The 16,857-nt window shown below is 40.3% G+C and overlaps 1 protein-coding gene across 8 annotated transcripts in view; it reads right to left on the bottom strand.

Annotated features, from left to right (window-relative positions):
* Positions 1–16,857, bottom strand: part of slc8a2b (solute carrier family 8 member 2b) — a 344,572-nt gene that overhangs the window by 41,655 nt on the left and 286,060 nt on the right. For all 8 annotated transcript variants that reach the window (XM_061972302.1, XM_061972297.1, XM_061972298.1 and 5 more), the window contains 2 exons: positions 8,033–8,406; positions 694–797 (listed from right to left, as the gene is read on the bottom strand). In XM_061972302.1, the coding sequence (XP_061828286.1) occupies positions 694–797; positions 8,033–8,406 (478 nt within the window). The remainder of the gene's footprint in view (positions 1–693; positions 798–8,032; positions 8,407–16,857) is intronic.

A 16,857-nucleotide genomic window follows, 5' to 3' on the forward strand; every position in this document is an offset into this window, starting at 1 on the left:
AAAATACATATATATATATATACACACACACATATATATATATATATATATATATATATATATATATATATATATATATATATATATATATATATATATATATAGCTAGAATTCACTGAACATCAAGTATTTCTTATATATATATATATATATATATATATATATATGAAATACTTCCATCCATCCATTTTCTACCGCTTATTCCCTTTTGGGGTTGCTGGAGCCTTATATGAAATACTTGACTTGGTGAATTCTAGCTGTAAATATACTCCTCCCTTTTTAGCCACGCCCCCAACCACGCCCCCGTCCCACCCCGACCACGCCCTCCCCACCCCCTCCCGAAATCGGAGGTCTCAAGGTTGGCAAGTATGCCCACACTTCTCTTTTGTAAAGTAAATCTGTACAGCAAATATGGGCGTCTACATCAACTATATGAAAAAGTAACAGTGTCAGTTGTGCCGTTACTATTTGGTGTTATTCCTAACACATGGTTATAGGTGACTGAGCATGATCATCTAACATTTATTCATACATCTTATAAATAGCTATTTACTTTCGACAAAATGCAGAGGGCCGATAATGATCGAACTGTGGGGCAAAAAGCCCCCGGGGCTTGGAGTGTGAAGTGTGCGAGTGTACCTTGGTGTGTGTGTAGTGTGAGCTACGCCTGTTGTCTGAGAGTGATGAGGTTACCTGAGATTCCTCTCTTCAGCCAGCGTGGCTCCTCCAAGACGATGAAGAAGTTTTCGTGTTTTTCGTATTCTTCATCATCGATTATCCTCACCAGGAGTGTTTGACTGCACACACACACACACACACACACACACACACACACACACACACACATACTAGTTATCATTTGGAATTGGGACCAAGTTTTAGTACATCACTTGTGGGGACCACCCTTTCTACAGGTTGTGGAGGCATAACACACGTCTTTAAATCTCTGGATTGATGAAGTAATGTGCTGATCATTCTTACTGGGGGCCCTGGGGAAAAATAGTTAATATGGTTCACGTTTAAATAATTTTGCATAATTCACACAAATTTGTACGTGACTACTGAGGACCATTTAAAAAAAAAAAAAAAAAGTTGAAATGAAATATGACATGATGGTCAGAATACAGCACTACAGCTGTCCTCTTATAGGAAGTTTCACCACTTAAATGTTCAAGCAAATCCTGCATCTTCTGTGACATGACTGAAAACTGCTATCTAGCAGTAATGAAGTCATACTTGCCAACCTTGAGACCTCCGATTTCGGGAGGTGGGGGGGGGGGGGGGGGGGGGGGGGGCGTGGTCGGGGGTGGGGCAGGGCGTGGTTGGGGGCGTGGTTAAGAGGGGAGGAGTATATTGACAACTAGAATTCACCAAGTCAAGTATTTCATATATATATATATATATATATATATATATATATATATATATGTCTTAATAAGGTTATCCAAAAAATAGTGCTCGATACCGTAGTAGAGCGCAATATATGTATGTGTGGGAAAAAAAATCACAAGACTATTTCATCTCTACAGGCCTGTTTCATGAGGGGGGGTACCCTCAATCATCAGGAGATTTCTCCTGATGATTGAGGGTACCCCCCCTCATGAAACAGGCCTGTAGAGATGAAATAGTCTTGTGATTTTTTTCCCCACACATACATATACATATACATATATATATATATATATATATATATATATATATATATATATATATATATATATATATATATATATATATATATCCTGAAAATATGCAAACAAAACTGTGTTTAGATAATTGATACTTCAAACTTGCATAAATAAATCTTAAGGAATATAACATAACTTGACTTCTGAGAGCTTCAAAATGTAATGAATAAAATGCTAAAGTTGTTGATAAACAAGCAATTATTTTAATAATTAAATATGGTCATTTTAAATGAATTATTATGATAATTTAAAATTAATTATTTCAAATATGTTTATTTTTATGTATAATTCTATGGCTGGATGTAATAAGGAGTCAGAAAAAATACAAATAAAAATACAATTAATTTTGATGTTTTTAGCAAAATATAGTAAATTTTTTTTAATTTTTTTTATTTTTTTAAATTAATAAATATATTTATTTTTAGGTATGATAAACATAATAATATAATGTATCTCTAGTCTGGATGATTTAGTTCTTGTCACCCTGTTGTCATAAAGAAAAGGCTGTCCTCACTCAGGTCCGCATGGAGCTGGAGGGGGCGTGGCTTCCAGCTCCGGCTGAAAATCGGGAGATTTTCGGGAGAATATTTGTCCCGGGAGGTTTTCGGGAGAGGCGCTGAATTTCGGGAGTCTCCCGGAAAATTCGGGAGGGTTGGCAAGTATGAATGAAGTTGTCTGCAACTCCAACTACCATATATAGAAGGATGGAAAACTCTGAATGTGAATCATACTTTAAGGTAATAATGTTTTATAATCATGCTGTATGAAAAATGTCATCCTAAGGAACACTAAACCAGATTTTGTTTTTGGAAAACTATATTAGTTTTAACTAATGATGGATACCATACAGAATCACAGTACTATTAATGCCAGGATAACAAATGTTTCACTTTTCAAGAAAATTAATTTTCTCTTTTACCAATATTTGAAACACGTAAACAAAGTAACCCAAATTTCCCTGTTGTGGGATCAATAAAGGATTATCTTATCTTACCTTAAACCACAGAAATAAAATACAAACTCATTACTCATCACTTAAGCATCTTCAGAATGGATCTGACTATCACTTAAAAAGGTTTCCCTTTAGGGGACCTGTTTTTTTGTCCCCATACCATCAGAGGTCCCCTAAAGGTGACTGTGTAAACAGAGCGATGTCCCCATTAAGTAAGCATTGCCAGAACCCACACAGACCTTGTAATGTCTCTGTCCAAGTCTGTCTTTGAGGACCATGGAATACCTTGTAATGTCTCTATCCAAGTCTGTATTTGAGGACCATGGAAGACCTTGTAATGTCTCTGTCCAGGTCTGTATTTGAGGACCATGGAAGACATTGTAATGTCTCTGTCAAGGTCTATCCTTTAGGACCATGGACGACCTTGTAGTGTCTCTGTCCAGGTCTGTCCTTTAGGACCATGGACACCCTTGTAATGTCTCTGTCCAGGTCTGTCCTTTAGGACCATGGAATACATTGTAATGTCTCTGTCCAGGTCTGTATTTGACGACCATGGAAGACCTTGTAATGTCTCTGTCCAGGTCTGTATTTGAGGACCATGGAAGACATTGTAATGTCTCTGTCAAGGTCTATCCTTTAGGACCATGGAAGACCTTGTAGTGTCTCTGTCCAGGTCTGTCCTTTAGGACCATGAACACCCTTGTAATGTCTCTGTCCAGGTCTGTCCTTTAGGACCATGGAATACATTGTAATGTCTCTGTCCAGGTCTGTCTTTGAGAACCATGGAAGACCTTGTAGTGTCTCTGTCCAGGTCTGTCCTTTAGGACCATGGACAACCTTGTAATGTCTCACAGAAATAAAATACAAACTCATTACTCATCACTTAGGCATCTTCAGAATGGATCTGACTATCATTTAAAAAGGTTTCCCTTTAGGGGACCTGTTTTTTTGTCCCCATACCATCAGAGGTCCCCTAAAGGTGACTGTGTAAACAGAGCGATGTCCCCATTAAGTAAGCATTGCCAGAACACACACAGACCTTGTAATGTCTCTGTCCAAGTCTGTATTTGAGGACCATGGAAGACATTGTAATGTCTCTATCCAAGTCTGTATTTGAGGACCATGTAAGACCTTGTAATGTCTCTGTCAAGGTCTATCCTTTAGGACCATGGAAGACCTTGTAGAGTCTCTGTCCAGGTCTGTCCTTTAGGACCATGGACACCCTTGTAATGTCTCTGTCCATGACTGTCCTTTAGGACCATGTACAACCTTGTAATGTCTGTGTCCAGGTCTGTCCTTTAGGACCATGGAATACCTTGTAGTGTCTCTGTCCAGGTCTGTCCTTTAGGACCATGGACAACTTTGTAATGTCTCACAGAAATAAAATACAAACTCATTACTCATCACTTAGGCATCTTCAGAATGGATCTGACTATCATTTAAAAAGGTTTCCCTTTAGGGGACCTGTTTTTTTGTCCCCGTACCGTCAGAGGTCCCCTAAAGGTGACTGTGTAAACAGAGCCGTGTCCCCATTAAGTAAGCATTGCCAGAACCCACACAGACCTTGTAATGTCTCTGTTCAAGTCTGTATTTGAGGACCATGGAAGACCTTGTAATGTCTCTATCCAAGTCTGTATTTGAGGACCATAGAAGACCTTGTAATGTCTCTGTCCAGGTCTGTATTTGAGGACCATGGAAGACATTGTAATGTCTCTGTCAAGGTCTATCCTTTAGGACCATTGAAGACCTTGTAATGTCTCTGTCCAGGTCTGTCCTTTAGGACCATGGACACCCTTGTAATGTCTCTGTCCAGGTCTGTCCTTTAGGACCATGGAATACATTGTAATGTCTCTGTACAGGTCTGTCTTTGAGGACCATGGAATACCTTGTAGTGTCTTTGTCCAGGTCTGTCCTTTAGGACCATGGACAACCTTGTAATGTCTCACAGAAATAAAATACAAACTCATTACTCATCACTTAGGCATCTTCAGAATGGATCTGACTATCATTTAAAAAGGTTTCCCTTTAGGGGACCTGTTTTTTTGTCCCCATACCGTGAGAGGTCCCCTAAAGGTGACTGTGTAAACAGAGCGATGTCCCCATTAAGTATGCATTGCCAGAACCCACACAGACCTTGTAATGTCTCTGTCCAAGTCTGTATTTGAGGACCATGGAAGACCTTGTAATGTCTCTGTCCAAGTCTGTATTTGAGGACCATGGAAGACCTTGTAATGTCTCTGTCCAGGTCTGTATTTGAGGACCATGGAAGACATTGTAATGTCTCTGTCAAGGTCTATCCTTTAGGACCATGGCAGACCTTGTAGTGTCTCTGTCCAGGTCTGTCCTTTAGGACCATGGAGACCCTTGTAATGTCTCTGTCCTGGTCTGTCCTTTAGGACCATGGAATACATTGTAATGTCTCTGTCCAGGTCTGTATTTGAGGATCATGGAAGACCTTGTAATGTCTCTGTCCAAGTCTGTATTTGACGACCATGGAAGACCTTGTAATGTCTCTGTCCAGGTCTGTATTTGAGGACCATGGAAGACATTTTAATGTCTCTGTCAAGGTCTATCCTTTAGGACCATGGAAGACCTTGTAGTGTCTCTGCCCAGGTCTGTCCTTTAGGACCATGGACACCCTTGTAATGTCTCTGTCCATGACTGTCCTTTAGGACCATGTACAACCTTGTAATGTCTCTGTCCAGGTCTGTCCTTTAGGACCATGGAATACATTGTAGTGTCTCTGTCCAGGTCTGTCCTTTAGGACCATGGACAACCTTGTAATGTCTCACAGAAATAAAATACAAACTCATTACTCATCACTTAGGCATCTTCAGAATGGATCTGACTATCATTTAAAAAGGTTTCCCTTTAGGGGACCTGTTTTTTTGTCCCCATACCATCAGAGGTCCCCTAAAGGTGACTGTGTAAACAGAGCGATGTCCCCATTAAGTATACATTGCCAGAACACACACAGACCTTGTAATGTCTCTGTCCAAGTCTGTATTTGAGGACCATGGAAGACATTGTAATGTCTCTGTCCAGGTCTGTATTTGAAGACCATGGAAGACATTGTAATGTCTCTGTCAAGGTCTATCCTTTAGGACCATGGAAGACCTTGTAGTGTCTCTGTCCAGGTCTGTCCTTTAGGACCATGTACAACCTTGTAATGTCTCTGTCCATGACTGTCCTTTAGGACCATGTACAACCTTGTAATGTCTCTGTCCAGGTCTGTCCTTTAGGACCATGGAATACATTGTAGTGTCTCTGTCCAGGTCTGTCCTTTAGGACCATGGACAACCTTGTAATGTCTCACAGAAATAAAATACAAACTCATTACTCATCACTTAGGCATCTTCAGAATGGATCTGACTATCATTTAAAAAGGTTTCCCTTTAGGGGACCTGTTTTTTTGTCCCCATACTATCAGAGGTCCCCTAAAGGTGACTGTGTAAACAGAGCGGTGTCCCCATTAAGTAAGCATTACCAGAACACACACAGACCTTGTAATGTCTCTGTCCAAGTCTGTATTTGAGGACCATGGAAAACCTTGTAATGTCTCTATCCAAGTCTGTATTTGAGGACCATGGAAGACCTTGTAATGTCTCTGTCAAGGTCTATCCTTTAGGACCATGGAAGACCTTGTAGTGTCTCTGTCCAGGTCTGTCCTTTAGGACCATGGACAACCTTGTAATGTCTCTGTCCAGGTCTGTCCTTTAGGACCATGGAATACATTGTAATATCTCTGTCCAGGTCTGTCTTTGAGGACCATGGAATACATTGTAGTGTCTCTGTCCAGGTCTGTCCTTTAGGACCATGGACAACCTTGTAATGTCTCACAGAAATAAAATACAAACTCATTACTCATCACTTAGGCATCTTCAGAATGGATCTGACTATCATTTAAAAAGGTTTCCCTTTAGGGGACCTGTTTTTTTGTCCCCATACCATCAGAGGTCCCCTAAAGGTGACTGTGTAAACAGAGCGATGTCCCCATTAAGTATACATTGCCAGAACACACACAGACCTTGTAATGTCTCTATCCAAGTCTGTATTTGACGACCATGGAAGACCTTGTAATGTCTCTGTCCAGGTCCGTATTTGAGGACCATGGAAGACCTTGTAATGTCTCTGTCAAGGTCTATCCTTTAGGACCATGGAAGACCTTGTAGTGTCTCTGTCCAGGTCTGTCCTTTAGGACCATGGACACCCTTGTAATGTCTCTGTCCATGTCTGTCCATTAGGACCATGGAATACATTGTAATGTCTCTGTCCAGGTCTGTATTTGAGGATCATGGAAGACCTTGTAATGTCTCTATCCAAGTCTGTATTTGAGGACCATGGAAGACCTTGTAATGTCTCTGTCCAGGTCTGTATTTGAGGACCATGGAAGACCTTGTAATGTCTCTATCCAGGTCTGTATTTGAGGACCATGGAAGACCTTGTTATGTCTCTGTCCAGGTCTATCCTTTAGGACCATGGAAGACCTTGTAGTGTCTCTGTCCAGGTCTGTCCTTTAGGACCATGGACACCCTTGTAATGTCTCTGTCCATGACTGTCCTTTAGGACCATGTACAACCTTGTAATGTCTCTGTCCAGGTCTGTCCTTTAGGACCATGGAATACATTGTAGTGTCTCTGTCCAGGTCTGTCCTTTAGGACCATGGACAACCTTGTAATGTCTCACAGAAATAAAATACAAACTCATTACTCATCACTTAGGCATCTTCAGAATGGATCTGACTATCATTTAAAAAGGTTTCCCTTTAGGGGACCTGTTTTTTTGTCCCCATATCATCAGAGGTCCCCTAAAGGTGACTGTGTAAACAGAGCGGTGTCCCCATTAAGTAAGCATTGCCAGAACACACACACACACACACACACACACACACACACACACACACACACACACACACACACACACACACACACACAAACACACACTCCCGTCAACAGATCTGACATCTGAACGTTAATGCGTGTGCCAACGTTTAGCGAGTTTGCACTCTCCCCACCCCCAGTAAATCCCTAAAAGACGAGTGGAACGACGTGTGAGAATTGCGTTGGCGAGTGTTTGGCATGATGGCGGAGCATCTGGAGAGGAAGACGAAGTGATGAGGGTGATGAAACTTGTTAGTGTCTCCGGAGAAGGCCTGAGTGAAATATCACCACGGCAACCAGCTCACGAGGCGCAGAGAAAATATGACCTGACAACGGAAGGAGACAGCAGGGAACTAAAGAGTGGCGGACGGGAAGACACCGGCGGCTAATGGCAGGGAGAATAAGGAAGAAGAAAGAAAAATTAGATAAATAAAAAAAGAACAGAAAGTAAAGAAGCAAACGTGGAAAAAGGAAGACAGTGGCTTAATTGGTGCTACTGAGAGATGACTCACGTGGTCTGGTCGTTAGTGAACTCCAGCTCCCCCTGCGCGTCCTCAAAGTCCTCGCCGGCCTTCGCCGTGCCCGACTCGGTGTGGTAGGGCAGGATGACCGTGCCGCGGGCGCCCGAGTTGCGCACCACCGTCACCTCCATGGTGCCCACGCTCTCGCTCACCCGCACCATGCGCTCGCTGAAGGTGAAGATGCCGGCGTGGTCGTCGTCCAGGATGGTCACCGTGGCGACCAGGGGCTCCATCAGGCGAGCTTTGGGGATGGCGCCCGCCTCGTCGCTCTCAAACATCCCCTCTGCGTCGCCGACACGCAGGTTGAGTAGACGTACAAAGAAGTGCTCGTCCTCCTCGAATATGTCGTCGTCGATGATCCCAACCTGGAGGACGAAGACATCAAAGTTATGTTCCGCCTCTCGCCCAACATTCCCGGTAACGTACTCATTAAATACTACACATAGTCTCACACCATACACACTCTTGGATTCTTGTCACACTCCATTTCCTTAGTTTATACTATTATTAGGGATGTCCAATAATGGCTTTTTGCCGATATCTGATATTGTCCAACTCTTTAATTACCGATACCGATATCAACCGATATATACAGTCGTGGAATTAACACATTATTATGCCTAATTTGGACAACCAGGTATGGTGAAGATAAGGTACTTTAAAAAAAAATTTATAAAATAAAATAAGATAAATAAATTAAAAACATTTTCTTGAATAAAAAAGAAAGTAAAACAATATAAAAACAGTTACATAGAAACTAGTAATTAATGTAAATTAGTAAAATTAACTGTTAAAGGTTAGTACTATTAGTGGACCAGCAGCACGCACAATCATGTGTGCTTACGGACTGTATCCCTTGCAGACTGTATTGATATATATTGATATATAATGTAGGAACCAGAATATTAAAGACAGAAAGAAACAACCCTTTTGTGCGAATGAGTGTGAATGAGTGTAAATGGGGGAGGGAGGTTTTTTGGTGCACTAATTGTAAGTGTATCTTGTGTTTTTTATGTTGATTTAATAAAAAACAAAACAAAAAAAAAACCATACCGATAATTTCCGATATTACATTTTAACGCATTTATCGGCATCTCTAATTATTATTGTTTGATTATTATATATATTGTCTATATTTTACTGCCCCTTTGTGTCTGTGCCGTCTCAACTCCTCCTGTAAAACATAACAAATACATGCTTTCATATCATTTAACAAGGTTGATCCTGTTAAACTGCAAGTTGCTTTGATATAATAATTAAATATGATTAAAATCAAGAGTAAGATTACTGATTTACGTTGACCCCCGGTCCCCTCTGCAGTGGAAAAGTTGGTCCCAGAGGTCAAAAAGTTTCATACCCAACCTCTGTGGTAAATGATTAGTTTGTAGTTATTATTTTAAAAATACTACAAATGTTTTACCTAAAACTTGTCTGAATTGAAGAAATGGTAAATGGGTTATACTTGTATAGCGCTTTTCTACCTTCAAGGTACTCAAAGCGCTTTCACACTATTTCCACATTCACGCACACACATTTGACACACTGATGGCGGGAGCTGCCATGCGAGGCCCTAACCACGACCACCACCCCCACTGAAAATACTTTCAATAAAACGACATAATGAACCGATTTAAGAAAACCCTTTTCTGTTCCCAGTGCACAAAGCCAGGTCTATAATGGCATATTTGCAAGAACTCTGAAACAATGTCTAATTTTCTTCCCTGTTTACTTCCTTAATGAGATTGCTCATGTCTAGTGCAGCAGCTGCAAGGGAGGGCGATCTGGCCATCAATTTGGATCAGATCTAATCAATCCCTCATGCTGGACTGACCCAGCAGGCACAAGTAATTGATACAACGTTGATTAGACATACACGTCCTTTAAAACTGACTTTGAAACAACGTTGCAAAATAGTTGCATTTGTTCATTGAGACAATGTTGATGTCTGATGTTGGATGCACATTGTTGGTTGGGGGTAATGACCAAATTTCAATGGTCAAATCAACGTCGCAACTTGACATTGACGAAACGTCGTCAAAAAGCATGTTGTTTCAATGTTGTATTAGCGTTGTCGAATATTGGTTAGGAAATGACCACATTTCAACGGTCAAATCAATGTCAGAACCCAACATTGATTAAAAGCATGTTGTTTCAACGTTTTATTTGTGTTGTAGAATATTGGTTGGGAAATGACCATTTTTAAATGGTCAAATCAATGTCAGAACCCAACATTGAATAGATGTTGTCAAAAAAGCATGTTGTTTCAACGTTTTATTTGTGTTGTAGAATATTGGTTGGGAAATGACCAAATTTCAATGGTCAAATCAATGTCAGAACCCAACATTGAATAGATGTTGTCAAAAAGCATGTCGTTTCAACGGTTTATTTGTGTTGTAGAATATTGGTTGGGAAATGACCAAATTTCAATGGTCAAATCAATGTCAGAACCCAACATTGATTAAACGTTGTCAAAAAGCATGTTGTTTCAACGTTTTATTTGTGTTGTAGAATATTGGTTGGGAAATGACCAAATTTCAATGGTCAAATCAATGTCAGAACCCAACATTGAATAGATGTTGTCAAAAAGCATGTTGTTTCAACGTTTTATTTGTGTTGTAGAATATTGGTTGGGAAATGACCATATTTCAATGGTCAAATCAATGTCAGAGCCCAACATTGAATAAACTTTGTCAAAAAGCATGTCGTTCCAATGTTGTATTTGTGTTGTAGAATATTGGTTGGGAAATGACCATTTTTCAATGGTCAAATCAATGTCAGAACCCAACATTGATTAAACGTTGTCAAAAAGCATGTTGTTTCAACGTTTTATTTGTGTTGTAGAACATTGGTTGGGAAATGACCATTTTTCAATGGTCAAATCAATGTCAGAACCCAACATTGATTAAACGTTGTCAAAAAGCATGTTGTTTCAACGTTTTATTTGTGTTGTAGAATATTGGTTGAGAAATGACCATATTTCAATGGTCAAATCAATGTCAGAACCCAACATTGAATAGATGTTGTCAAAAAGCATGTTGTTTCAACGTTTTATTTGTGTTGTAGAATATTGGTTGGGAAATGACCATTTTTCAATGGTCAAATCAATGTCAGAGCCCAACATTGAATAAACTTTGTCAAAAAGCATGTCGTTCCAATGTTGTATTTGTGTTGTAGAATATTGGTTGGGAAATGACCATTTTTCAATGGTCAAATCAATGTCAGAACCCAACATTGAATAGATGTTGTCAAAAAGCATGTTGTTTCAACGTTTTATTTGTGTTGGAGAATATTGGTTGGGAAATGACCAAATTTCAATGGTCAAATCAATGTCAGAACCCAACATTGAATAGATGTTGTCAAAAAGCATGTTGTTTCAACGTTTTATTTATGTTGTAGAATATTGGTTGGGAAATGACCAAATTTCAATGGTCAAATCAATGTCAGAACCCAACATTGATTAAACGTTGTCAAAAAGCATGTTGTTTCAACGTTTTATTTCCATCCATCCATTTTCTACCGCTTATTCCCTTTGGGGTCGCGGGGGGCGCTGGAGCCTATCTCAGCTACAATCGGGCGGAAGGCGGTGTACACCCTGGACAAGTCGCCACCTCATCGCAGGGCCAACACAGATAGACAGACAACATTCACACTCACATCCACACACTAGGGCCAATTTAGTGTTGCCAATCAACTTATCCCCAGGTGCATGTCTTTGGAGGTGGGAGGAAGCCGGAGTACCCGGAGGGAACCCACGCAGTCACGGGGAGAACATGCAAACTCCACACAGAAAGATCCCGAGCCCGGGATTGAACCCAAGACTACTCAGGACCTTCGTATTGTGAGGCAGATGCACTAACCCCTCTGCCACCGTGAAGCCCACGTTTTATTTGTGTTGTAGAATATTGGTTAGGCAATGACCAAATTTCAATGGTCAAATCAATGTCAGAACCCAACATTGAATAGATGTTGTCAAAAAGCATGTCGTTTCAACGGTTTATTTGTGTTGTAGAATATTGGTTGAGAAATGACCAAATTTCAATGGTCAAATCAATGTCAGAGCCCAACATTGATTAAACGTTGTCAAAAAGCATGTTGTTTCAACGTTTTATTTGTGTTGTAGAATATTGGTTGGGAAATTACCAAATATCAATGGTCAAATCAATGTCAGAACCCAACATTGATTAAACATTGTCAAAAAGCATGTTGTTTCAACGTTGTATTTGTGTTGTAGAATATTGGTTGTGAAATGACCAAATTTCATTGGTCAAATCAATGTCAGAACCCAACATTGATTAAACGTTGTCAAAAAGCATGTCGTTCCAATGTTGTATTTGTGTTGTAGAATAATAGTTGGGAAATGACCACATGGTCAAATCAACGTCACAACCTGACATTGAATAAACGTTGTCAAAAAGCATGTTGTTTCAACGTTGTATTTGTGTTGAAGAATACTGGTTGGGAAATAACCACTTTTCAATGGTTAAATCAACGTCACAACCTGACATTGAATAAACGTTGTCAAAAAGCATGTTGTTTCAACGTTGTATTTGTGTTGTAGAATATTGGTTGTGAAATGACCAAATTTCATTGGTCAAATCAATGTCAGAACCCGACATTGATTAAATGTTGTCAAAAAGCATGTTGTTTCAACGTTAAGTTTGAATTGTTCAACGTCAGGACGTAATTCAATAAGTTCTCAACGTTGTTTGAATGTCTTGTGCCTGCTGGGGACCCTGATTCTGAAGGAAAGTAGTTATGCTTTCCAGAAAGCAGCAGGGTTTCCTTCATCCTAGCATGTTTCTCTTTCTCCTGCTGGTAGTCTCATGGTGTTCTTCATCATCTACCCTTCCATCTCCTCTGCCTCCTATGTGTCTGCTTGCATATTACTGGCCTGCTGTGCGTTATTTCTTTCCACCTCTGTAGCAGAATGGACGGCAAAGCAGCAGGCACAGGATGTGTCTCTACATCTGGCTGAAGGGATTTTCTCTCTCGTTCAAATTTCACCATTCAGTGAAAGCTGTCAAATTTGATATGTGACCTGCCGAACATGCTGGCCTGTGCACAATTAGCACGGTGGCAATAATGACACAGTTAATGACTCAAACAGTCATTATAATCCTGACAACAACTACACAACACAATTATTTAACTCAACGCCAAGAAAACGGAAATGCTGATTATCGGTCCTGCTAAACACCGACATTTATTTAATAATACCACCTTAACATTTGACAACCAAACAATTACACAAGGCGAATCAGTAAAGAATCTGGGTATTATCTTCGACCCAACTCTCTCGTTTGAATCACACATTAAGAGTGTTACTAAAACGGCCTTCTTTCATCTCCGTAATATCGCTAAAATTCGTTCTATTCTATCCACTAGCGACGCTGAGATCATTATTCATGCGTTCGTTACGTCTCGTCTCGACTACTGTAACGTATTATTTTCGGGTCTCCCTATGTCTAGCATTAAAAAATTACAGTTGGTACAAAATGCGGCTGCTAGACTTTTGACAAGAACAAGAAAGTTTGATCATATTACGCCTATACTGGCTCACCTGCACTGGCTTCCTGTGCACTTAAGATGTGACTTTAAGGTTTTACTACTTACGTATAAAATACTACACGGTCTAGCTCCGTCCTATCTTGTCGATTGCATTGTACCATATGTCCCGGCAAGAAATCTGCGTTCAAAGAACTCCGGCTTATTAGTGATTCCCAGAGCCCAAAAAAAGTCTGCGGGCTATAGAGCGTTTTCTATTGGGGCTCCAGTACTATGGAATGCCCTCCCGGTAACAATTAGAGATGCTACCTCAGTAGAAGCATTTAAGTCCCATCTTAAAACTCATTTGTATACTCTAGCCTTTAAATAGCCCCCCTGTTAGACCAGTTGATCTGCCGTTTCTTTTCTTTTCTCCTCTGCTCCCCTTTTCCTTGAGGGGGGGGGGGGGCACAGGTCCGGTGGCCATGGATGAAGTGCTGGCTGTCCAGAGTCGGGACCCGGGGTGGACCGCTCGCCTGTGCATCGGCTGGGAACATCTCTGCGCTGCTGACCCGTCTCCGCTCGGGATGGTGTCCTGCTGGCCCCACTATGGACTGGACTCTTACTATTATGTTGGATCCACTATGGACTGGACTCTCACAATATTATGTCAGACCCACTCGACATCCATTGCTTTCGGTCTCCCCTAGAGGGGGGGGGGGTTACCCACATATGCGGTCCTCTCCAAGGTTTCTCATAGTCATTCACATCGACGTCCCACTGGGGTGAGTTTTTCCTTGCCCGTATGTGGGCTTTGTACCGAGGATGTCGTTGTGGCTTGTGCAGCCCTTTGAGACACTTGTGATTTAGGGCTATATAAATAAAGATTGATTGATTGATTGATTGATTGATTGATATTTGATTGACATTTTTTCTGTAATACATTTCGGCCAAAGCAGTCATGTTTACACACTCACCCGTTATGTGCCCTTTGGAGAGAAATATAGTTTTACATCACAGGTGTCAAACTGAAGGCCCGGGGGCCAGATTTGGCCTGCCACTTCATTTTATGTGGTCGGTTAAAGGCAGGAAATAATGTGCCTCAAAGTATTGTGTGGATAAAAGTATTTATTCTTTTAGTTTTAAGGTATGAATCTTAGGGCGCCTCATGATTCAATTCCGATTCTTAGGGTGATGATTCTATTCAGAATCAATTTCTGATTTATATGATTTGGTACGTAATTTATAATAAAACCTCTTTCAAAATATGTTAAAGGCTGCAAAAACTTCTCTTGGCTGCTAACATACAACGTATATGCGCAGTGGTAGCCTAAAAACACATTTTTCAAAATGTTTTTTTTGTTTACAAAAATCACATAATGTTAACAACCTCAACTCGAAACCAATCACTTTACAATACATACTGTAAGATAGACATTTACAAAGAAAACGAGAAGACATATTAATACAATACTTTTTATTAGGGATGTGAATTTTTGGCCATCATACGGTTCAACTCGACTCTTGGGTTTTAACGATTCGATTCAGAATGGATTCTTTTTTTTTATATATACATTGGGTGCTAGTTTTATGGTACATATCTCCATAAAATAGATGTACAGCTCTGATACATTTCTATATTACTTAAAAGAAAAAGGATTTTGTTTGATTAAATTCTACCCAAACATTTAATAAAGTCAGATAGAAATAAGGCAACAAGAGAAGTTTCCAACACTTCTTTTGTAAAGTGAATCTGTACAGCAGATATGATCATCTACATCAACAATATGACTTGCCTGACTGGCTGAACAGGACAAACAAAAAAAAATTTTTTTTTGTTTTGTTTTAAAAATTGATTTTTTTTAAAAATAAATAAAAAATTGTTACAAATAAGAATCGCGATTAATTTGAAAATCTATTTTTTTGACATCCCCACTTATATACAATACTAAAAAAAATAAAAAACAATGTATAAAAGCAACAGTATCAATAATAATTATAATAATATCAATAATAGTTCTTTATGTTTTTAAACTTTAAAAAAAAAAATAAAAATAAAAATAAAAATATATATATATATATATATATACACATATACATATACATATACATATAAGAACATATACATTTATACATAAAAATATATATACACAAACACACACACACACATATATATATACATATATATATATATATATATATATTAGAGATGCGCGGTTTGCGGACACAACCGCGGAGTCCGCGGATTATCCGCGGATCGGGCGGATGAAATTAAAAAAAATAAGATTTTATCCGCTCGCGGGTCGGGTCGGGCGGATTAATTAGATATTTTTTTTTTTGTTTTTTTTGTTTTTGTTTTTTTGCGGGTGGCAGTTAAACCAATTGGGAAATATATATACATAGTTAAATGTTGTTACCCACATACGAAAAACGAGCAGGCACCTGCAGCATATGCCACAACAGAAGAAAAAAAAAGAAAAGAGATGGACACTTTTACGGAGCGGAGAAGGGACGCCTCGCCGGGGTCCGGGACCGAGGCCCCTTCCCCCGAGAGGGCCCCACCGGGAGCCGTAGCTGAGGCGATCCGCGAGAAGGGCCCGACGCACGTCCAGGGTCACTACCGCGCCCACCTCACCGACACCCCGCCTCGTCCGCTTTCGCCGCGGCCGGCGTCACGCGCAGCAGGTAAGCAGCTTACCTGCCCGCCACCCCCGTGGCCGGGGGCTCGTAACATGGGTCACTCCGCGCGCTCCGCCCGCGCAGCTTACCTGCTTGCCACCCCTGTTGCCGGGGGCGCGTAACAGGGGTCACTCCGCGCGCAGTGCGCTCACGAAAGGGGTGGGGCTCACCCTGGTTGATATAGAGAGCAGGACGGTGGCCATGGAATTTCATTTAAGGTTTGTGATAAACCATCAAACTCATTCGTTAAAAGGACTCTATAGTAATATAAAGCGAAATTTTCTGGACATTATCATGCAAGAAAAGTTTATTTTTGGGATCGCGATCACCTCGTAATGATTTTTAAAGGTTGCATTACATTATTAACTGTCCCATGTGATCAGCCAGTGCGATTGGAAGTCCATGCTCAATTATTGCCTCCGTAAATAAAACTTCGGCATTTATCACATCCAAAGAATCTGTTTGGGCGACGAAAAACGTTGAAAGTTTTCCACTTGTATCGCTAGCAACGGCATTAGACTTGTGTTTTTTTGTCCCAACGTGGTCTTTTACATCGCTAATTCCTCCGTGTCCGATCGAAAATTTTTGTCTGCACAAGGTGCAATTCGCGTAGTTTTCACCCTTTTTTTTTTTTTTAATTAATATTAGATATA

Source organism: Nerophis lumbriciformis, linkage group LG17, assembly GCF_033978685.3.
Source record: "Nerophis lumbriciformis linkage group LG17, RoL_Nlum_v2.1, whole genome shotgun sequence".
Taxonomy (NCBI): Eukaryota; Metazoa; Chordata; class Actinopteri; order Syngnathiformes; family Syngnathidae; genus Nerophis; species Nerophis lumbriciformis.